Consider the following 24,551-nt stretch of genomic DNA (forward strand, 5'->3'; position numbering starts at 1 on the left):
ATGTGGAGTATTGCACTGGTCTTTCGGCAAAGTAGCTCAGTGCATACAGCACTAAACTACCAGTCCAGTGGTCTGAGGTTCGATTTCCCCATCTTGACCTACCTCTGGAGAGAAGTCGGCGATGTGTGCCTTCTCCCGTTCCAGCGCACTCTGAGAGACAAACATAGGGAAGTAGGTGTTCTCCACGCCGAGCTCCTTGATGCAGCGGTCAAAATACTCCTTGATGGCTTCCCATATAGAGTAGGACCAGGGGCGCAGGACATAGCAGCCGCTGACATCGTAGTACTCAATCATCTCAGCCTTAGTGATGACCTGTAGGCAGGCACACAGAAAAATACTGCAGGTAAAACTTGCGCGATCCCCCTGGCATCCTGGCAGTTTGTATACATGTACATGTACAGGCATTAGTTAGGGCAATTTTCAGTGACGGCCTCAATTGTCCACCTAGCAGGTACCAGTTCTCAGTTGAAAGGGGAGTTTGGGTTGAATGGAGAGCTTGGGTGAGACACTGGACTAACATATGTTCGAGTCATTAGTAATACTTAGCTGAGCTCTCCAGAGACCTCGTAAATATCCATATTGGAAAGGATTTTGTTGACGTCGGCCTTCTCTCCACGGACCACCATTCCAGTTTGGTTGAGATTGACAACTGAACTTTATGGGTGAAAAGGAACACACACACACGGACACACGAAAGGAATACGCGATCGCAATATCCCCCTGTCTGGCTTGAAAGCCAGGGGGGTAAAAACAGAGTGCCAAGTTGTTATTACCCTCAAGAATTCAGACATTTGAGTCATGGTTTTATAATAAAGTCCAACATGTGTATAAAGGCTGGCACAGGGGTACTTCCCTTGCTGTCTGCCTCTTTGACCCAGATTCCAATCCCAACAATGCTGATTTGTGGTACTTTACAGTCCCTACTCTGGAATTTGTGGTTTTCCACAAACTCCAGAATGGTCCTTCCATCTCGAAAATGGTTCTCTGTCATCTTTTTTTTTTCTTTTTTTTTTAGATATATGAAGGCTAAAGAGCTACAGAGTCAATGCAGTTCTAAGGAATCATTGTTTAGTTAGCAGGGGGAAAAAACTTTAGGCGAAATAATTGAGCAAAACTGTAACAACGTCATTTTGGGGTACAGATGTCAATACAAGACTGTTGATGTACGTTTATGTGATATCACAATACAAAAATCACATTTTAACAATCTTTATTTTCTACTACTTGTGCCCCCAAATTGGCGTCGTCACAGCACCCTCATTGTCTTACAATCAGCCAGTATCATTACCTGCGAGTACCATTCGCTTAGGTTCTCCTCTTTCTTGACTTCCAGGCCCAGTCTCGTCTGCTTCTTGTCTGCTCCTGCTGCCGCTGCCTCTTTGCTTTCTTCCTTCTTCCTCTCCCCTCCTTTCTTTGACTCTGCCCCTTTCTTTGACTCCGCCCCTTTCTTCTCCTTCTGCTTGTCGGCTGCCTTCTTGTCTCCCTTCTTGTCTGCCTTTTGACCACCCCCTGGGGGCTTGTAGTCGCTACCGGTCAGGGCTTTGTAGTCGGCTTTGAAGCTGAGGAGAGTCTTCACTTCAGCATCTATTGTTTCCTGTCAAAGGAGAGGTGTTGAACTTTTTTAATTTTATTCTATCCAGAGTGGGTATTAAGCACAAGTAAGAAAGTAGTTTAAATGGAACCATTCAGTGTATGAAGGGTTACTCTATTTTTATTTCGTGCGTAGTTTGTCGAGTAACATGTAGAATTTGAAAAGATATTGATGAGGATATTGGTATTTCAAGGCATCACATACAATGCAAAGTCAACAGAATTAAGGGTTTTTAATTAATCAAAATACACTATTGATTGTATACACTGTTGATCCTGATCATTGAAAAGCAGATAGCATTATGCAAAACTAAGGCTCTGTGAAGCCACTTGGCTACAGCTTGCAAGTACAGGTGTCTATGGGGGCTTTCAAAAGCCTTTGCTTCGTCTTCGGCTTTGGCTTTGCCTCCGACTTCTGAATCACTGAGAGGCAAACTAAACAAAAATATTCAAACTTTTGGCCTCATATCGACCGACTGAATGTTCCTGAAGCAACAACAGGCACCAAAGCTTTCAGTAAAGGCTCCCTTTTGTGCACTGTGAAAGCATTGCAACTGATATCTTGGTGTAATTCTCAACCATCGTGAAGTTGTGAGCGTTCATTTAGAGTTGGTCAAAGTATGATAAACCATGGTTCTTGATTGAAGCTGCTGAATAATGAGGGCAAAGTCAAGCTGTTTAGAGGAATAACACAAAGAAGGGCAGCAACACTATTCATGTCAACATTTTGTGAAGCGATACCTTGGGTGCCTTGTCGGTCTTCAGCTGGCGGACTTTTTCACCCTGGGCGGTTATTTTCTCAACGATGGCCGCCGCCTCGGGACCTGCTGCCTCAGCTGCAGCTGGTTTGGGGTTACTGGCTGGGTTAGGCTTGGGGTTACCAGCTTTCTGGCTACCGGCTGCCGGGGGCTTGTAGTCTGAACCCATCTGGGCCTTGTACTGGGCCTTCAAGCCGAGGAGAACTTTGACAGCAGCATCAATTGTCTCCTAACGGCCAAAAAAAAAAAGGAAAGATGTTTTTTTTAAATTTTTTTAATGCTAAAAATGTATTTTGTTAACTCTCTGATATAATTTTTGTGTCTGTCTGCCCAAATATGCCGATATTCGCCAAAGGAGTGCAATGTTGTAGTCAAGTCCATGGGTGCGTTTTGGCGGTCGTAACCAAGAATTGGTTCGGTTGTTTCTCTGTGGTTAATTGTTTTGGGGATTTAAGTACTACATCATCATGCATAATTCTTACCAAATGAATATTACCAAAGAAATTCACAAACAAGAAACAACCGAACCAATTCTTGGTTATGACCGCCAAAACGCACCCCATGACAAGTCCAGTCACAAGTACCATGGGATAAACAATAACAAAGGAATACCTTTGCCACAGTTCGTTTTGAATAGCTTGTGATTCGACTTGGAAATGGATAACTTGCGATGGACTCATGATGGACTCGTGATGGACTCAACATCCAATACCGACACAGAAAAACGGAGGATGCAAACACTTATCAGGAAGGACTCCGAACGAAGTGAGTTCGAGGGCCTTCAGTTGCTAATCCTCCGAGCATGTGGCTGTTCAACCCTATAGTAATGTTGATGCACTTAACACGGAACATTCGTTTACAGCAAATATCAAAGTGTATTAGTCCATGTAGACAAATAGCAGTTATTACCTTAGGGGCTTTTTCGGTCTTCAGTTTCCTGACGACATCTCCCTGGGCAGTAATCTGACTCACGAGGGCGCTCACATCACCAGTCTCTGCTGGTCCGGTACCCGGACTCGGGGCTGGATTCTCTTGCTTTTTGCTCTTGTTGTTCTTTATGGGTAGAAATCACAAGTCGCCATTATTTTAAATATTACAAAGAAAGATTGTACGCTATTCCTTCAAAAGCCTAGTTCTTTTACAGGTGTTTAATGACTAACACCAATAGAATACAAGCCACATTTAGTGGGAGCTAACATTGAAGTTGGTTCACTCTCCAAAAAGAGAGAGAACTAGAACGCAGCTTGAAATATGGGTTTCGATAAAAGGGCTCTTGAGCTGGCCTTTGAGCTTTACTTGTTGCGTTTGAGGTTGTACTACAACTCACCTTGGCGGGCACTTGAGCTTTACTTTGTTGCGATTGAGGTTGTACTACAACTCACCTTGGTGGGCACTTGAGCTTTACTTGTTGCGTTTGAGGTTGTACTACAACTCACCTTGGCGGGCACTTGAGCTTTACTTGTTGCGTTTGAGGTTGTACTACAACTCACCTTGGCGGGCACTTGAGCTTTACTTGTTGCGTTTGAGGTTGTCTTGTGACCGTCAGGTATATTGAAGAGGATGCAGGGACTGGCACGTCCACTATGCCGACTACAAAGCAAAAAAAAGAAAAGAAATTTTTTTTTTAATTGATCACTTACTTGTTTTCTGACTCCATCCCTTCTCTTTGAGACAGGATCAGCCATCAGCTCAAGCGATTAAGTCGGTAATTGAACATCAATTGTCAGCATCATTTGGTCTGGGAACCAGACTATGCGCATTGCATGCAGCGATAATTATATATTTTGCGTGCATGGAGCCAGTAACCGGTTACCGTACACAAAACAATTACTCACTTGGCACCGAGTCTACAAATGGCATGGCCTATAATCTCTTCACAGAGAAGTTGGCCCATAAGGGCCATCATGAGAGTGTTTCCAAAACCCACCTTGGTTCCTCATGGGCTTGGTCGCATATGAAGAATCCCTTGCGCTGAAGCTGAATGATGTCACCTTTCTTCAAGGTGGTGAGTTCTGGGTCTCCCAGCAACATGGTCTCAGTCTGAAGGGAGGATGCAAAAAAATCATATGGCATAAAATATGGTGTAATATACAAATATTGACTGCTATGAGAAATGTAGTAAAACTAGCCTCTTGAGGTGGTCCATGAAGCTTCTATTCGCAGAGGTAATATAGAATGTTCCATGGATCACAGAGGGAGGCTAGTATACAAATATTGACTGCTTTGAGTGATGTAGTAAAACTAGGCTCCCGAGGTGATCCATGAAGCATTCTATTCGCCGAGGTAAAATAGAATGTTCCATGGATCACAGAGGGAGGCTAGTTTTACTACACCACAAGTTAAAGCAGTCAATATTTGTTTTATAACACCTCTCCCACAGATTCCTCTTGACTTTAAGCGATAACTGATTAATGTAATCTAAATACAGTTAAAATGTACTTCATTTGAAAACCAAATTAGCTGAAAATTTGCTTACACTTTTCCAAACTATCCCTGCGCGAAATATTTTAACCGAGCTCTGTAGCGCTAGCACTTCTGACGTGCACACCCGTATGCATAGTACTTTGGTTGCTGCGGGTATAGCACATTGGTTGCTACGGGTATAGTACTTTGGCCATGCAAAAATCACCTGTGATATTTCTGTACTCAGCGTTGGGTAGAAATTTGCTTTCACGAATTATTAAAAGGAACACTTTGAGAAAAAAGGTCCAATTATTTTCGTTTCTGTTATCAACATATCAAAAAGCAAAATATACGGAAACTGCTTTACAACAACACAGTCGTCAACTTTGTTTAATCTTAATCTGCGCCGTATTTGCATATTCATTATGTCTTACAGATCAAGCAATCCTATTGGCTCAATGATGAAAAGTGAGGTCAGCGACCGTGTCAAAGTTCAATTACTTACACTCTGTACCAACGTCGCCAGCATCCTTCAGCAACTAATTGCGAGCACCTCAGCGACAACTATAAATTGTGTCTAAGATGATCGCGCGCCAATTTCTCGGTCACATGAGAATCGCACGACCAACTATAAACCACCCTATACCATTCTGGTCATTTCTGGTCATTATGGTCACTAAAAGCTTTAATTCCCAACTTTTTGTCATCTCTTTCTAATAACCTTGGTATTTTTGTTGACGAAATCCTTGAAGTTGTCGTCTTTACTCAGGATGCCCTTGCTGATGATGTCATCAAAGTGCATCATGACGGCCGGGATGAAGGGGGCCTTCTCAGTCTCGGCTAGCCAGGTCAGCTTGGTGGTCTTCTTGTAATCCTGGGTTTATTGACAAGAGGTAGTAAGTGCAAAAAGGGGGTCGAACCACCACTGGTGTTGCTCCATGAGCATTGTGGGGGTGGGGGGGGTGGGGGGAACACGCCCTCTCCTTATCAGCAACATTGTGTTACTGTGGGACCAGGCCCAACAGAAAACACTACAGTGTGACACAAGGCCCAAAAAAATGGTGTGCTGCCCTCATCCTACCGACACAAACATTTGGAAATCTCTGGTCCTTTTTTTTTTCCAACTTGAAAAAAATTAAATAAACTTTAACCTTACATTTACTGTTTATTTGTAATGCCATAATTTTGCAGTTTGTTACAAAACGTACATACCTAAATGGGAGTACAGTTCAAATTTACCGTATTTTGTATGTGTAACTGAGGCTGAGGCTTGGGGCGTGTGGTGTGATGTACTGCAAACATTGTATACATGTGTACATGTCGACGGTCGCACAACAAAGTGACGTATCGCGTGCACAAAGTCCATAGACGATACGTAACTTCGTGGTGCACCCAACGATGTGTACATACATTGTATCACATGCATGTACATATACACAGTGTAGTTGGCGCATGCAGTACATGTTGCCTAAACATTTTGTCTACATTGGTAGAGGGGAACTGGTAACCGAATGAAATAGAAGAAGGCATATATGTGAACTATGTATACCCTCCCCCCCCCAAAAAAAAAAAAACTCAGACCAACCGACCCTCCTGATATTATTCAAGTGAGGGCAACACAACAATTTTTCGGGGGCCTAAGATACATGGATGTAGGTGTGTTTTACCTGATTATCCAGATTAAGCACCGCATCAATGGACGTGACCTTCCCTGAGCTGTCTCTGTAATATAAATAATAGTCCAACATAAAAGGAATTAGCCAACACAATATCATTTGAATAAGGAAAACGATATAGTCAGCATATGAAATGTGCTTACCATTAAAGGAAAATCACCGCTTACAGTAAGCACAGCCATGTAATTAACCCAAGTCTCAAATACCCCCAAAAAATGCAAAACAGAAATCATACCCAAATAATAAATCTTCTGACCATTCTATCTGTTTTTGCAACCAAAATTTAACCCAGTTTAAATTTTAACCAAAATTAATGAAGTGCTTACTTGCTGATCTTTTTGATGATAATGTTCCCCCAGTTGACAAAGGTCACGACCTCTCCTTCCTTTAAGATGGCGGCATCCTCCTGGTCAATCATGACTTTGCTGCTGTACCAAACTTTCTTCGTTCCTACGGACTCATTCTGGGCAGGAAATGACAATCGTTAGCATAAATATGTCTGTATTTAGGAGAAAGCAATTCCTGCCTGATCAAATCTATAGATGACTCTAATACCTTACACGAAATTTTTGAACACAGGAATTCTGTGCGTACAGGAGAACCAGACCAAATGAGATTACAATGTAGTGTTGTCAACGAATAGCAACCAAATTCCGGGTTTGGAACAGTTGCCTATCCTCATAAACAAGAGATCTTCATGTTAACAGAGGTCTCCAAGTCAGTAAGGTGTCCTCTACACTACCTGCATGACAGTCTCTACCAATCCAACCCAGGGCAAAATTTGAAGCGTAACTCATAAGTTGTATGAACTACAGTAGGACAAGATAAATGATTCCATTCTCGCAGGGTAGGCTGGTCCTGCCCCACAATCAGATCGGGAGCCAGTCTGCTGGCAAAGTGGATCTGTTTGCATCCAAAACAATAAAAATGCCCAAAAAAAATCACAGGGTTCCAGACTCCCCCCCCCCCCAAAAAGGAAAAAGCAGGTCTTTGGGTTAGAATATAACATACAAGTTGTGAATTTACTAATAGAAAAAGCCCACAAATTTGTGAATTTTAACATTGTTCTTACTTCTTACAATCTCTCATGAAATGCAGACAGGCTCTGCTGCTGCCAAAACATTTTGTTTGCCTAGCCGCACCACGAACTTAGTCCCACAGGACAACCAATTCAACAAGATGGGGAAAAACGTTGCAAACTGACGCCACTTTCGCGACTGTGTACAAAGTCTATGGAGAGTCGAGACATTTTTTAAAGTATTTCCTAACAAAATTTGAAATGTTTCTCAGTCCCAGATTCATGTCTTATCATCATTTTTGCAGTGAATAATATTCATTGAGATGATATATGAGGAAAAAAGTGGCGTCAGGTCGCAATATTTTTTCCCAAGATACTTACTTTTGGATGCTTGGCCACGTCTTTGGACTCCTCCTTTGCCCCTTCCACCATGACTGGTACAGCATCTTGTTTCACTACAGCCAAGAACCGAGGCACTTTGGGGTCGATGACCTTGCGATTGAAGCTCCAGAGTTTGTCCCATTCCATCATGACCACTGACCGAGACGAACCCTGTGACAAAAACAAAGAATTGTATCATCGAAGAGCCTTAATTGCACAGGCATTAACCCCAACCCTCCTTGATCCTTTCGAGGATCAAGGCCTAGTGGTAAGGGTTTGTGACTCATGATCAGCGGGTCAAGGGTACGAATCCACCTCCTTGGTCATATGTCGTGTCCTTGGGCAAGCCACTCCACCCACACTTGCCTCTCTCCACCCAGGAGTACAAATGGATACCGGCATTAGCTGGACATCCCATCCAGGGGGTACAGAACTATTCTCAATCATTTCACGCCCACAAACCAGAGATAAACGCCAGCCTGATGGGCCATATTGGCTCATGACAGACTTTACTACTCCTTGATCTTTTGTGGTTCACCAGGAGGTTTGGAGGATTGCCCGATTAGTCTATAAAAGGATGTCAACTATTTCCCCATGATGCACTGCACACAAACTGAGATTTCTGCCCCCAATGGCAGCATTTCGGCATAGTTTATCACTCCGATAGGCCTCATTATTGAGCGAATGAGAGTGCAAATAATGACGCCATATGGGGTATAGACTACAGTTCTCACCAAGCTTTTGTGAGTTATATGGGTTATATCAGGTTACTCAGGTTATGTGCAAGCACTCCAGTCTCCTTTGACCAATAGGGTCACCAAAATGTGCGCGCGCATTGTCTTTACCGCAGTAACGTCTTCTAATTCTGGTCGCCGGATTCCGCTATAGACAGATGTCCATCCAAGGTTAATGATGTTAGTTTACATATTGCTACAAATCTTTTACATTTTTACAGTTATAAGTTACTTAAGTTCAAAAATGGGATTTTTCTTGTGTTGGTACCCAGAAAAAAGCCTCATCTATAGTACCCTCCTTCGCTCAGAAACATGGCAAAATGTTTACCTGGGCTGCTATGAACAGCTTCAACCCTTCCACCGTCATTCCTCGCCTCAGAACGCCGCGCACGGTGGGGAACCTTGGGTCCTCCCTAAACACAAAAAAAGAATTGAAAACAACAAATCTGTGATAACGATCATATGATAGCAACTTAGCAAGAAATGTGGTCTGTTATTACCTTCCATAATGTGATATTGAAAGAAAAAGGAGATTCCAGGACCAAAAAATAAAACCAAAAAAGTGACAAGACAGTGTGTAACTAAAAAAGAAAAACTCAGTTGAAAGGTACTTTATTTTTTAATAGGTACACACTGAAGAGTCTGACAATATATTGAAATTTATAAAAAAATATAGAATAAATTTGAGATCAAAATTCAGAGACTTTCATGTTTATGTATATTCAAAGTTGTAGCTCAATTGGACAAATCATTTTTGTAATTAGGATCATTAAAATTTAATAATTCTGTCTGTGTATGACTACATCTTTCTAAATAAAATTAATGGGAAAACACAAGATTTTGTCTGTAACCTGCAATAAAAATTTGACATGAATAGTAACTTTGCGGTCAAATGCTTCCACTCACCATCCATCCACAAGCCCCTCCTGCACAAACCATGTCAGTTTGCGCTTGGACAGCACCGTGTGCTGAAGATTCAGCCGGCTGTAGGCCCAGATGAAGACCTTACGAATCTTCAGGTTCTCTAGGAACCAGTTGTACTGCTCGTCGCGATCGTGGTACTCCGTGGTGCGCAGGGCGTGGGTCACCCCCTCCACGGAGTCCACGATTGGACAGGCAAAGTCATAGGTTGGGTAGACCCTAAAAAGAAAGTATTGCATGTGAATTAATCCAAAGACAAGAATCTATATATCGAGAGATAATACATGGGTGACTCGATATTTGCACATAGTTTCTCAAATGTTTCTCAAAAGAGTTATTCAAATGCTTTGAATAACTGTATCTCTTGAGATTTTAGTGACCACACTTTCTCAATGTACAATGCTTAATTCTAAGAGCATTTCCAAATGATGGTGAGGTTTTTTTTCTAGAAATATGGTACAAAACAATATACATAAACCAGTATCTTTCTTCAAACCTATACTTTGTGATCCGAGTTTATAACAAACTCTTCTGCTTTTTATTTTCAATTTAAAAAAAAAAATGAAGTTGAAACTGTCATCTTCAACCAATGCAGGTATGTTAGTTCTGGCCACTGCTGGCTGCTAAGGACACTAAAGGGTGAAATATTCTGATACATGTACATGTATGTATGTATGTACCGGTATGTCATTTTTTTGCCAAATCCCAAATCGCAAAACTTCAACGAATTCAGAACTCTGCCGCCAGACTTGTTACCCGTTCACCATCACGACGACACATAACCCCAATACTTCGAGATCTCCACTGGTTACCTGTCAGAAAGCGCATCACCTTCAAAACTCTACTCTTTACTTATAAATGCATCGACGGTTCGTCACCATCATACCTTCGTGACCTCATTGAACCCTATCAACCACCGCGCACCCTACGCTCTGGCTCAGCACTGTTGCTGAAGACTCCCGCCATTCACACCAAAACGTATGGACATCGGTCCTTCACACACTCATCCGCTACTCTCTGGAACTCTCTCCCACAACACATCAAGACTGCAAGAACTGAAACTGAGTTCAAAATTGCACTTAAGACATGCCTATTTAACATTTAATTATTTTGTGTTGTAAAGCGCATTGTGACATTGTGTAATGCGCTATATAAGAACCATTTTATTATTATTATTTGCCATTTTTACCTCTGTGTGTTATTTATATTTCAATATGCAGCTACAGGTAATAAGATAAAAATGAATTTGCCTTCCAACAATCCTGCAAAATCTCTCAAGCATCCCGATGGATTTTGAAGGTTGTGGGAAGGTCAGGGTTAATCCTACATGTACAATACACTCCACATTCACTAACCTCAAGATACTCCAAACTTGAAATCCATTCAAGCATAAAATTCCCCTGGTTTTTTTTTTTTTTTTTGCAAAGGGATTTAGCAAAACATGGTCATAATTGTCGGTTTCTTTTCTTGTGAACTAATTTCAAGCCTTCATACTTCCAGACAGTAGTCTGAAATTTACAGTCTCATACATGTAGTTTAGGATTTGATGTTCCTGAAGGAGTTATACCGGTACTCCGCCAAGTCGGAAGACAAAAACTGAGTATACAGGGTGGATAAAAAAAAAACGAAACCGAGATATTATTGCTAATTGTAACAGAAGTAGGGCACATGTGAATCAAAGGGAGATATCCTCTGTTAGGGTTGAATCTCCTCTTTAAAATGACACCCTGATCATGTCCTTACATTCACGGTTGACTGAGCAGTGACCAATTTTATGAAAGGGTCCATTTAGAGACTTGCGCCATTTTTCATGGTGAAATCTCTTTTTTCCCCACCTGTCTTGATTAGCAACCATAGCCTTTCACTCTGTGACAATTGACACAACAAAAACCACAATTGAAAAGTGGCGCAAGTCTCTAAATAGACCCTTTCATAAAATTGGTCACTGCTCAGTCAACCGTGAATGTAATGACATGACCAGGGTGTCATTTTAAAGAGGAGATTCAACCCTAATCATGCTAACAGAAGATATCATTTTTTGATTCACATGTGCCCTACTTCTGTTCCAATTAGCAATAATATCTCGGTTTCATTTTTTTTATCAAAGCTGAAGCTTCACTAACCCCTGTTATAATGTTCCCCTGATCCACTTACTTGTACTTGGTTCCTGTCTTGACGTGAGGCTCGTCCTTACACCTGAAGATAGTCGGGTCCCTCATGCATCCATTGTTCGACTGCATGTCCATCTTGACTCTAAGGCACCAGGGCCTACCAAAGGGAGTGGCTTTCTTCATCTCCTCCCAAACTTCAAGGTTCTTCTCCACCGCTGCAAGACAAGTATGTGTCACCATGAATAAACTTTTAATATTCAGGAGTATTAATGTGCACGTGGGACAACGCCTTATGTACTCTGTGCACAAGCACCTCCCTCAACATTTACAAAGGGACATTTGGGAAAGAACACTAGGAGGGACATTCAAACGCACTGTCGACGACGCCAGACGCTCACGTGAAGATGCTGGTGGTTTGTGCGGATCAGAATAAAATGCATCTTGCGTATTTCACGCGATATTCACTCAAACCAGAACGTGCACACGGTGTGTCCCTCCCATTGGGGCCCTCAAAAGTGGTCACAAATCGCCATCTATAGACCTTTATCATGCTGCCACCATTTCAGTCATGTTCCCTGTATCCAATAACACTACTGAATGATATTTTTTTTTTGCAAAAAGGAAGCAGACTTTTTTCTCCTTGATTGAATGGGAGCAAATCAAGATGGCCACAACATGATAATGGTCTATTGTTCATGCACGGAGTTCATATGCCATGGCAAGCTCGTCGGTTGAGTGGTTACGAAGTTTGCACTAGTAAGCAGAAAGCCATGGGTTTGAGTCCCACCCTAGCGAGCTTGTCATTTTGTTCATAAAGCACCGAGGGTACAGTGCTGCTATGTCACCACAGTGTCAGGCAAACAAAAATAATAACATATTATGGTGCTACCGCAAACTTATCTTGTCTTAGCATCTTTCCACCATGCAAACCTTCAAATCTCATCTAATAACATATTAAGATCTAAAATCCTTAAAAGTCCATAATTTATCATGGAATTTTTGTTTAGAATAACTTGTTTTGTCACAAACTGGCCTGACCCCACCCATGGAAATGGACAGTCCATTATTGTACCCAAACTGTGAGGCCGCAATGTGCTCCCCAAATATGAATATATACACTACATGTATGTTCAACCCATTAGGTAACTTTTCTTTTTAAAGACCAGGGTCAAAAATCCTTAATGAAGCCTGGCACACTAGCGACTTCATCCTATGATCTTGACTTGCTGTGCACACAGAGATCAGTGGTTTGCAATCGGTTTTTGTAGAAGCTCCCATCAATTTGCTCTTGAGTGTAAGCCACAAACAGTACCCTCACCGAATCACGCACACAGGCAATACAAAAATGGCTTCATTCTGGGTCCACAGGGAGAACAGTTCATTGAAAAAGGATGGGGTTATCCTTAAAAAATACCAAGAACGAAAAACATAAAGTTTTGTATTGCTTACAATTCTGCCTGTTCTTGGACTCGATTCTCTGCTCCCGTTCTTTCTTCATCTGTTCAGCCTCCGTGTCGTCAGCGTACGCCTTGCCTTCCTTCAGTAGATTCGTGGCATGCTGGATGATCAGATCAAAGTGGTCCGAGGTGTGGGAGAAGTGGTCATACTTGATGCCCAGCATGGCAACATCCTCCAATATCACCTGCGTGAGGTAAAAATGATCAATATGTTGATCTCTACCGAGTGCTTCTTTGTGTGCTGTAATGTTTATTAATTAATGTTAATTTATTTTTGTTGATTTTTAAAATTCTTTCTGGTGATGAAATCAAGGATTCTTCCAATTTTGCACAAGTAGTTTTAGAGGTGAATCGAAAACACTGGAAGGACAGTGGCGTATCCAGAGGGGGGGGGGCGGGGCAGGGGGCGGATTTTTTTGACAAAAATTTGTTTTCAGCAATTATTTCAATAAATGGTTAGAGAGTTCTGACGTCAATTCAAAAAAAGAAAACCCGTTCAAAAAACATACATGTAACAATATGCCCTGAAAATGGGCATATAATTTGTAGTATGCATAATAATGGTCAGTTTTGAAGAGCGCCCCCATTTGGAAGAAGATTTTGTTGATTATTAAAATGTTAAGGTAGTCAGATTCCTGCCTAAAATGAAAACTCTCGGGGTTCAGAATCATTGTTGTTGCATATCTGTACCCTGTAAAACAATCTCAAGAGTATTTTTTGAGAAATTTTTAGATTTGGGCATCTGAAACTGCATGTGGATAAAAATATCATCGACAAAACTCTTGTAAGAGGTGCAAACAGGAAAGACTATGCTTTCAGGGTGCCATATCTCTGAACGACTTGGAGTTTCAAGCTTGTCTTTGTTCTAATAATGTACGGATCTTTCTTTTTTTAAAGTATTATTGACATTTTAGTCCATCATGTGACATCCTCAAAATAGTTGCAGAGTGACTCAGATGTTTATAATCTTTATTATAAATTTTGTCAGTAAATTATAAATCATGTATTAGAGCTTACCCTCTCAAATTCCTTGTCTTCCTTGGCCGGGTTGGTGTCATCAAAGCGCATGATAAGCTTGCCCTTAAAGTGTTCCTGGTAATACTGGTTGAGCAACGCTGCCTTAGCATGGCCGATATGCAGGTACCTTAGGGGAAATGACAAATCAAAATATAGGTTTTCCCGGCCATTTTAACACATTTTCATTCAAATTCACCAACTGTAATATTCGAGAATAATTTCACACGCTTATAACTAAAACCAATTTAGTCATTTACCATTCTATTTCAAAGTTTGGTCACCCTCTTTAGTCACCGGGTCGAGAATATTCGTTATTACAGATCAAATTCATCTGAGCTGTTGCTGAATCGCAAAATTCAGAGATCGAATTCGTCTGATATAAATCAATTAGACGAATTTGATTTCTGAATGACAGGGTTTGGCGTAGACTAGATGAATAGAATACTCCGGGACAAAAACGTGTGCTCATTGTTTGAATTTGCTTGAACTGAATTTGAAATTGTTTGACAAAAGACGAAATTAAACATTGGAAGTGCACTAACTCAATGTTGAAGGACGAATTTGAATATTAGAAACCATGAATGACAAATGTTTGAAAATACACAATGTACTGTAGCTGGGAAAACCTATATAAAGACTTATTTAAATTTAGATTTTATCAAAAATTTCAATATTGGCATTGAGGTAAAAAAATTATGAATATCATGTATGTATCGATATATTTATTCGAGGTGGCTGACTAGCTGATATTTGACAGATTTGAAGATGCAAATTAGGGTTAATATTCCTCACGAAACTCTCAACTTATAAATGCATGTAAAGTGGTTGTTCACAAAAAAATGTGGCATTTGACCAAGAACAAAACCACTCAACTTGTATAATAAAATTACACTACAGACATTTTCGTAGAAAATTTACATTTTTCGAATATTCTGTTTGGTAAATTGCTGTTACATATTCAGTGGATGATCGGATATTCAGATATTCGGCACAGCCCTAAACCATGTCTAGCCACTTCCATAGACCCTTGTGTTATTGCAAGTGGCAACTGAGTATAATATGTAATTTGGACACGGTTTCAAAAAAGCTCTGTGACATAAATAATGGGCTCTGTTCACATTGCAGGACATTACTTTACAAAGACACAAAAATGGGATTCGCAACTCAAAATCAAGCTGATTAATAGTACATGTAGGTAACTTTACTTCCCCAAAAATTTAAAAAAAAAAAAAAAAAAAAAAAATGTTTTTGACCAGTTAACAGAAGAAAGTAGAAATCTCCATCTACGTGTTAGGGCAACTTTTCTCAAAACAATGAAGATGTGTAGTAAACCTGGGAGAAAATATGAGAAATGTAAAAGAAAAATGACCACTCTCAAGACTTTCCTTACCCGCTTGCTTCCGGTGGGAATCTTACCACCACCTTGCCCTCCTCAGCTCCTGGCAAGTCAAAGAAACCACCAACATCAGCCTGCTTTGCCTGTTGGAAAAAGAAATCAAAAGACAAGACACATTTAAATCAGTCAATATACAGAGTGAGTAAAAAAAAAAAAAACCCAAATGTCGGGACCATCGTTTTAGTGAAGTTCTGCATGTAGCACTTCCAAAATCTAGGATATGAAAGCCCAATTCATAAGCTTTCTTTTAGTTCAGGAATCATTCACATCACTCATGTACTTTTCAAGTTACGGAGTTTTAAAAACAACCACCGTTTTAAAGTTCTGTCCACAGATCACAAAAAAAGGTGTGCGTTCTTTCAGCAAAACGAAAACAATTCACACACATCCCTATGTGATTTCTTTTCATTTTGATGAAAGAACACTGAAGGTTTTTGTGATCCGTGGACAGAACCTTAAAACGGCGGTTGTGTTTAAAATTCTGTAGCTTGAAAAGTACATGAGTTATTTAAATGATTCTTGTACTAAACGAAAGCTTATGAATTGGGGTTTTATATCCTAGATTTTGGAAGTGCTACATGCAGAACTTCATGGTCCCGACATTTGGGTTTCGGTTGTTTTTACTCACCCTGTATTCCAATATAATTTATTTTAAAATGGTGTTATTACTGTGACCTCATTCGCCAAAAAAAAATAAAATAAAATCCTACCGCTTTTTCCTGTTTACTAGCAGCAGGGGCAGTGTTGGGCAGAGTGTTGGAGACTTTCTTGACTTGACTCTGAGCAGAGATGAACTTGTACCAGCGGGTCACGTTAGTAGGGCCCTGGCCTTTATTCAGCATACCTGCCCATGTTGAACTGCCTGCACAACGAGAGATCATATGAAAAGTATAATAGACCTTATGCGTTAAGGCAGAGTTTGAGAGCAATGGTTTTGTATTGGTCGGGTAGCCAAGAGCGAACAATTTGTATACAGTGTTTGAACGTCGGTGAAGGGCAAAAGCTAATTTGATTTGATTTATATCACCCAGACGCAAAATTCCATCTTATAATAATTTGTGCCTTCATTGTTACTCAATTAAACTAACAAAGAACACCCTCTAAGACACCTGCAGTGCATAGGGTCTGGTGGCACGGGGGTCGTGTTGGACATTACAGTTACACTCGATTTTTCATGACTTACCTGTAAGCCCTGCTAATTATTAATATTTGACACGGATGCGTGGACATCCTGGAATGTTTTACATTGGCTTATCTTGCTCCCGGATATATTTACATAAAACTCAACAGTTCTTTGAGTCTGGAGTGCTGAATGGTAACACATACATGTACAATGTAGCAACCGATGAAAAGGCACTTGCTACCGAAAAGAAAGTTTCATCGCCTTGGCTGACCATGACGTAATATAATGCCAACCATGCCTACCAGTATGTGCCAGACCTGTGAGATGCTGTACAAAGTTTGGGCACAATCGCACAGTATTCAGGCAACTCACGCACTGGCGCTAATGAGTGAAGCAACAATGCCCACTCTTCTGTATCAGCATTGAGAATATGCTTTGTCAATTCTGTGACAGTTTAACCAAACCCTCAGATTTGTCGCCAGCTGCGTCTTCGTCTGCAACCAAAGATCCACGTGAATCCTGCTACATGTACATTCACACTCATCAAAAAAAGGCACATGTACATGTATGTACTCCAAACATTGGCCATGTGACAAAATTTGGTGCCGCTAGAGCTCAAAATGGAAAGATTGCGCGCTGGGGTCTATCAGTATCAGGTGAATAAAATCATGAAGCTTGAGCCCGAAGCCGACGATTGAGACAAAGCCAGAAATGTAAAACCCAATGCCCCCCCCCCCTTCAAAAAAAAAAGAATATTTCATGCCGAATTTCTCACCTTTCAGAGCTCCCCAGACTGCCAAGTCTGCTATAGAGAGAGTCTTTCCAACCAGGTAGGTACGCGGACCCAGGGTCTTCTCCAGGTAGCCTATGGCTTCTGGGAACTCTCCGCACTGACCAAGCCTGTTACTACTGAAGTCCAGCCAGTGGTCAACCTATGGAATAATCATGCTGGGATATATGACAGTGTATGGATTCTGTGCCCAAGTACTGGTACCACCTCAGATCAAAGGAAGAGTTGGGGGAGACCACTGGGAGGGACATATGGAAAGATTCCCACATCTGGCCATCAATTGTCACCCTGTGCACAAGAATGGTCTGAAAATGTTTAAGTGTTATCTCAGTAAATGGGCAATTCCACGGTTACTCATGTTACATTTTTGATGTACTTTTGAGTTTCCTTGGGCTGTAATTACCTTACTGAAAAGGTTTAATAACTGTTATCCCCATGGTAGATAGAGTAGACCTAGACCTACCTAAGCACCAAAGATGACATCCAGAAAAATGTGTCATGTATGATAAACAAGATGCACAAAATCGGTTACCGGTGCTCACGTTACGAAAATCTAACGCGAGTATTGTTGATATTTTATTAATTTACAGAGTTAAATAAAATGTACCTCAGTTGCTTCCAGGGGACTGCTCCCATATAATCCATTATTAGGAGACAACCGGGCCAGATAGCGGCAGATAACTTCAGAATTAGTGCATGTCAGATGGCTGCAAGAACAAAAAAAATCAGTCTTGTTGGGTATAAATTCATTCCAACATCAAGCAGCACCAATACCAAGCATAAGCATAATATTTTTTTTTTTTATAATCCATGCTTCGCTTTATACTTCCTCCAGTTACACAACTAAATTCATATGCATAAGAAGAGTAAAGCCTTCTTTACCCAAATCTTGTGAAGTATGAACTGGCCCTTAATCATGCAATATCCTCCTAAACCTCCTTGTTATCTGGGGGGGTTGGGGATCAACCCAACAGATTCCATCAGATTCCAACGGTTAGTACAAACAACTTCTATGATCACAAATGGGATCATTCAAAAAAATTGCCTGCTTCCCGATCCGATTGATATTCAGCCTGGTTAGGTTTACCCCATTTCATACAGAATCCTTTATGTACCAACATCCAACAAGCAAATTTGAAACATTTGATGTACGTCAGGCCTTCATTTTTAGAAATTCGTGGAGCTCAGTTAATCGCTCTCCAGGGAAATCCGAGGAGCTCAATTTGAGCACCCAAAATTGCTCTCCTGGGAAGTCCGAGGAGCTCAATTTGCATGTTTTGTGCTCAAAGTAAAAAATGAATCCAAATCATTTCCTGAAGCCTTTCATATCATGCACACACACGTGCATCAGAACTGAGAAACAGATGCGACTGTTCACTACAAATTGAGTGCTTAATTCATGTCAATTTATTAGGTTTAAGTTTTACTTGTTTGTGAATCATCCTGATGTGGAATTGGAAATAAAAATGAAAAACAAATTGGAGTTGACTTGTGGTTCTTTAGTGGTTTTGTGTGTGTTCTATTTTACTTCGTTTTTATTATATTCACTTTATTTTATTTTTATTTTTTGTTTTATTTACTGTTTATTCCATTTTTATTTATTAATTTTTTTTTATCAAATAGTTTGTTTTGGTTTACTAACTTTACTAAAAACCTGTTTTTGTTTAAATTTGCATATGTATCATGTGGTGTAACCGTGTTTTTGAGGGGTTCTAAATTTATATCCAAATTGATGAATAAAGCCCCCCCCCCCAAAAAAAATCCCATTAATTTAAGTCCGGTCATACATCTGTCAAAGAAATACTTTTTTTGTCACATAAATCCTCAAAATTAGTAAAATAGAAAAGGAAAATAATTATATGAATATTTGGTTTTGGGCACAAAAAATAAAAGGATCGAAAGTAAGGTCACAGAAATGTACAAGTATTGAACGCCATTACAAAATGTCGAATGGTACCACGCACAAACAATGTCACCGTGCACGGGTGGCCTGTTGACCGGCCGCGCTTGCGGGCATAGCCTGGTAGTCGACACACGGAAAATCGCTCTGCACTCTATCGTTGTGGGACAAATGAGCTCAACCTTTCGTAAGGTATTTCCAACCCAAACTTGTCAAAAATGAACGCTAGTTTCTTGTAGATGTACCGGAGATCATTCAAAATGCCGTTCAAAAACTCTGGCTCCCTTTGGAATATCACAACTTCCAGAAAAACGGTGTAATTTCACACTGTTAATTGTCTGGCTGCACAGTATTAGATCGCTCACAAGTAGGCCTACGTGTTATGCGTGGGATCGGGAATGGAAACCGTCGCGATCGCCCGGCACCACACTCAACACGTGTGCTTGGGCCACGTCCATTTTATCGAAAAATAGGGGTGTTGGTATTACAAAGTAGGTGGTTTTAATTGCTCGGCCCATCCATTTCATAATTGTTTTGTGTTTTCACTTCATCGGAGGTTTATTTATTTAGTTTACATTATAAATATTTATAAACTAATTTATAAACTGATCTCAACCGAAATTATTATTTCATTTTATTCACTTAATGGCGGTGCACGTCTGAATGACGATCCTGCCAGTACCCTTGATCATAATGGAACGTGCTACATGTCGTTGATGAAAAGAAAATGGCTAATGTGTCCATGTACATGATGTATGGGATGGGCTCGAGTAACTGCGATGTTTACAAAATCCTTGCGATGATTATGGGTGGATTTTACGTAGGTATTCGACTTACTTTTGTTGCTTTTTTTCGCAACAAAATCGTTCAAACATCGGGATGACAAGTTAAGAAATCAAGTATATAAAATTTGGATTGACAAGATTTTACTGTTGGCTTTATGTAGACAAAAACTGGAGTCGACAATTAATAAGCTTACAAATTTACCCAGGAGCGCTATTATTCGCGCGCCAGAAACCAAGTTAAGGAGCGCGAAGGAGCGCGATCGCGCTCGCGCTCCTTAAAAATGAAGGCCTGGTACGTGTAAGGGACTTACTCAGACACCTTCAGGCTTGTGGTCTTGCCCCATTCAATGCTGACATTCACTGCACCGCTGATGTACTCCGCAACTAGCAAGGCAGCTGTTCAATAAAAGAAAATATCTAAATTAACATTCCTGGAGTTGAAATTTACATGTACAACCAGGCAGTATTCTTTGCTGAAGATCAGGATTTATCTATGAAGTTGCAAAGATGCTTCTCTTTAGCTTAATTAATGGCTATTTAGTCAGAAAACTCAAGCTCTGTTATCTCTAAATATTAGAGGTATTGGCACCCGTATCACATACATTTTGTATCCCTATCAATTTTACGTGTGACATCATCCATTGTCCATGTCATCACTTTGTGCATGTACATGTACGTGTACCGGTACGTGTACCGTACATGTACAGGTAAGTAGGCACATGTATTTTAAATGAAAAACATGTACGGTATGGCATGTGTCTTTACAACATGACCATTTATTTTTATGATGAACTGGTTGAAAATTAGAATTAGTTTAAGTGCGCCTCAATGTGATAAGGCCTAATCATGTGAAATACACTTTAAGGCCCCCAAAAAAAGACACTAGTCGGTCTCGGGTCAGTGCGCGCGTCGATTTTGACCATGCGCGTCAATTTCTTTTCCAAATTTTCCGTGGTAGCTACAACAGCGCCCTCTATTGCGGCACCGCCTCAAAAATGATGGAGGATACCAAGGTAAATGATGGAGGACACCAATGTACATGTACGGGGCACATAAAAGCAAAATAGTACCTTCGCTCGTACCCCCCACCCTGCCCTGCAAACAGGGCGCTGGGAAGGGCTGATGAGCTTCACAGAATCTTGTGAAGGAAGTGACTTATGACCTACATATATACATGTATATATAAAGCGTCTGGCTGCAGCTGTTCAAGACTGCAGTTAGACAATGCGCGCAAATGCTATCCGAAAACTTCCAATAGAAATGCACATATTCCATACTGGATGTGATTTCTTTTTCATTGCGGACTACGTGAACAAATTTTGAGCATCGCATAATGCAATCGTCATTGACCCTTCGTGAATTTGAAACGGAACCTGAGCAAGTGACGGGATCGGAATCGCAAATTTACAACACAGATAAGTTTTACAGATTTTTCTACATTATAACGCTCTTCAACGAAAACAAAAGCATTTATGAATTGGAATAAAAGCGTAATGAATCAGTCTTAACGGCCATTTGAAACCTTGCAGGGTCGTGGCCGTGATGACTTGCAGGTCACAGGTCACGCAAAATCTATCTAATCAGAGCGTGAATTCATCAGCCCTTCCCATTGTCCTGTTTGCAGGGCGGGGGGTACGAGCGAAAAATAGTACCCACCTTGTCTGTACAATCCAAGCTTGAAAAAAAAAAAAAAACGCATCACCTCATCAATTCTGGAAAATTGGTCTGACCAGTGACCAACTTTGAACAATTGGTATTGTTACTTGTTTTCAATTGTACATGTATGGTTGCTGTAAATAGCAGTGATGTTGTATGGTTTTAGTTAACACTCGAGTTTCGAGTTAAGGGATATGGAGTGCACATGTACAAGTCGAGTTGAATGATTCACCAAGGAAAGGATCGACCTGAAACAAAATAAACTGACTTAGTAAATTCAGTGTATGAAAAAAATGATGATTCCGGGGGCTGTGCCTGTGGCCAAATTTCATGGCATCTGCCATTTTAAGACCGCCGGCTACATTGTACGGTACATTGACCTCCAGCTGAGCATCGGAGCTAGAGTGTCTCAAGCTAATCGCTAGGGCCTACTTTTGGAAGAAAATCTGGAAAAAAATGTTGCAACCTGATACAACTGTTTTCTTCATATATCATCTCATTAAGGTCATTCATTGCAGAAATTATAAGACATGAATCTGGCACTGAGAAATATTTCCAATTTTGTTGGGAAATACTTAGAAAATTTGGAAAGAATGTTGCAACCTGACGCTACCTCAGCAGTTGTGTACAAAGTCTATTGAGAGTCAAGACAATTTTGTAAGTATTTCCTAACAAAATTGCAAATGTTTCTCAGTCCCAGATTCATGTCTTACCATCATTTTTGCAATGACTGACCCTCGTCATGTTCGTTGAGATGATATATGGTCATTCCGTGTCAATTCAACACAATTTTGGACCCGACCCTCACAGACTGAAACGATATTTGGTGTGATGATTGGCCTATATGAGAAACCCCCAGAACTGATTTTTTTTTTTGTAAATTGGCTCCTAAGTTTTTGAGATAGTGGTCAACGAACTTTTGACTAATAAGCATGACCTCCCAACTTTAAATACTTGTATTTCAAAAACTATAGCGCCTACAAAGCCAAGTTGTACATCATATTAAAGCTCTTTGAATGGCCTCCATTTCATAAATAAAAACCAAAATCGTAGCATGAAGCGCAGAGAAAATGCGTAACGAAATGACCTTTGACCTTGAATTACGAATATCAATATGCTTTAAATTTCGTAATTTTTTTTCATTCAAATGTTAGTTTATGATGCTAGCAACAATCTTAAAAAAAATGTGGGATGGGCGCTCTTAAAGTTTTTAAGTGAAGATTTTTCAAAGATAGCATGTCTAGGAAAAAACGAGCGCGCGATGATGCACTGTGTGTTGGACCGGCAATGGGCCGGCAATGAGCTTCGTTTTACGGTAGGAGATTTCGGTGAAACATGCTGCATCGTTTCACTTCATAGTACTTCCTCGAAATAAATTCATGAACACGGAAAATACATACACAGACGAGAGAGATCAAGTTCTGTGAATATAAGCACTAGACTGACACTGAAATCACTAGACCCAGTCCATGGTTGGGTAATCCTTACTTTTAGGACACCTCTTTTTTTTACGAGTTCTGTTCAAAACTGACTTTTGCAGATGTCTGTCCAGTACCAAAGTGACTTTTGCAGGCTAAAGCAGTCTTTTTTCTTCATATTAACTCATGTTAGTTGTAATTTTGAAAGCACTTTCAAAGAAAATGTGACTTTCCTACCTTTTTTCGCAGTCAGACGTGCATGTTGTAGTTCTCACAACACAGTAAGCCCTACATAATGAAAGCCCGATGCTGATTGGCTGCTAAAAAAAAAAAATAAGATGTTTATTTTTTATCAGCCAATCAGCATCGAGCTTTCATCGCATCGAGCTTTCACATTTGCCATCTTGGTTTTTGAGTCTGTTTTCTGGTTGTCATCGTCGTCTTTTACCCCTGAATTTCCCTCATAAATCAAAGCCCTGCCCTCTTTTCACAAAATTAAACCTGCTGATATTCAAGAAGGTATCATTGCCAATTGTTCAGATGTGCCAAGAAGTATCAGAATGTCAATTTTGAGTGTCATTTAGTCAACTGTTTTGGTGAGTCTTTCCCTTCTTATAGGAATGGGGTCCTAAAAGTAAGGATTACCCATGGTTGCAACATGTTTTCCGAAAGTGCAATCAAAACCAAATAAAATTGGAGTATAACATAAAAAAAAATTCAACACTGGTAACCTCACATCTATATCAAAACACTGACAATGACACGTACGTATGATCATGATGCAACACAAAGTAAATGTAAAATAAATACATGTACGGCTATGCAAACACGTTATAAAATGCCGGGCCTGCCGGCGCCGCATATACCGGTATCTGGTACACATGTAGGCTACTGATGTAAATGGGCACTATTTACACGGTGTCTGACACGTGTTTACGTGGCACATTTTTATTCAGTATGGGAATGTCCACCAAACGATAAAGAGACACTTACCGACTGGAGGGTTTTCAAAACTAGCACAAAGCTTCATCGCCATCTCAGGTATGTCAGGGTGTTACTGCTCAAACTCGTTTGCCTTTGCGAAGTTGAAAAAGATCAATGTTTGACAGCACAATTTGCTCGGAATTCCCTTCCGACTTTCATCATCCACATGCCGGTATAATGCAATGGCGCCCTCTATTGAAAGCCTTTGTACAGCTAAATTTAGCGGCATGCATGATGCAACCATTTGAAAACAATTAGTTGCGACAGAGCTATATTAAATTTAATATAGCTCTATGGACATTACCTGTAGTTGCATCAATCATTTTAAACAGAGCTATTGACGACCTAATTTAATGTTTGAGTTTGGATGTAGCCAGTGCCCGGGGGCGATAACAAGGTGGGGATACGTGCATCTCCAGTAAAAAAAAATACA

The 24,551-nt window shown here is 40.4% G+C and overlaps 1 protein-coding gene across 1 annotated transcript in view; it reads right to left on the reverse strand.

Annotated features, from left to right (window-relative positions):
• LOC119740495 (bifunctional glutamate/proline--tRNA ligase-like) overlaps positions 1-24,315 on the reverse strand; it is a 46,907-nt gene extending 22,592 nt beyond the window's left edge. The window contains exons 1-21 of the mRNA XM_038215817.1: positions 24,128-24,315; positions 20,372-20,456; positions 17,983-18,082; positions 17,361-17,517; positions 16,173-16,324; positions 15,457-15,545; positions 14,067-14,193; positions 13,042-13,234; positions 11,636-11,807; positions 9,467-9,700; positions 8,889-8,973; positions 7,827-7,997; positions 6,754-6,890; positions 6,419-6,473; positions 5,473-5,625; positions 4,276-4,388; positions 3,839-3,938; positions 3,258-3,401; positions 2,332-2,577; positions 1,289-1,594; positions 103-312 (exon numbers count right to left, since the gene is read on the reverse strand). Coding sequence (XP_038071745.1) covers positions 103-312; positions 1,289-1,594; positions 2,332-2,577; positions 3,258-3,401; positions 3,839-3,938; positions 4,276-4,388; positions 5,473-5,625; positions 6,419-6,473; positions 6,754-6,890; positions 7,827-7,997; positions 8,889-8,973; positions 9,467-9,700; positions 11,636-11,807; positions 13,042-13,234; positions 14,067-14,193; positions 15,457-15,545; positions 16,173-16,324; positions 17,361-17,517; positions 17,983-18,082; positions 20,372-20,456; positions 24,128-24,170 — 3,072 coding nt within the window. The 5' untranslated portion in view covers positions 24,171-24,315. The remainder of the gene's footprint in view (positions 1-102; positions 313-1,288; positions 1,595-2,331; positions 2,578-3,257; positions 3,402-3,838; positions 3,939-4,275; positions 4,389-5,472; positions 5,626-6,418; positions 6,474-6,753; positions 6,891-7,826; positions 7,998-8,888; positions 8,974-9,466; positions 9,701-11,635; positions 11,808-13,041; positions 13,235-14,066; positions 14,194-15,456; positions 15,546-16,172; positions 16,325-17,360; positions 17,518-17,982; positions 18,083-20,371; positions 20,457-24,127) is intronic.
• Positions 24,316-24,551: the final 236 nt, after the last annotated feature.

This window comes from Patiria miniata, unplaced genomic scaffold (assembly GCF_015706575.1).
Source record: "Patiria miniata isolate m_02_andy unplaced genomic scaffold, ASM1570657v1 HiC_scaffold_5, whole genome shotgun sequence".
Lineage (NCBI taxonomy): Eukaryota > Metazoa > Echinodermata > Asteroidea > Valvatida > Asterinidae > Patiria > Patiria miniata.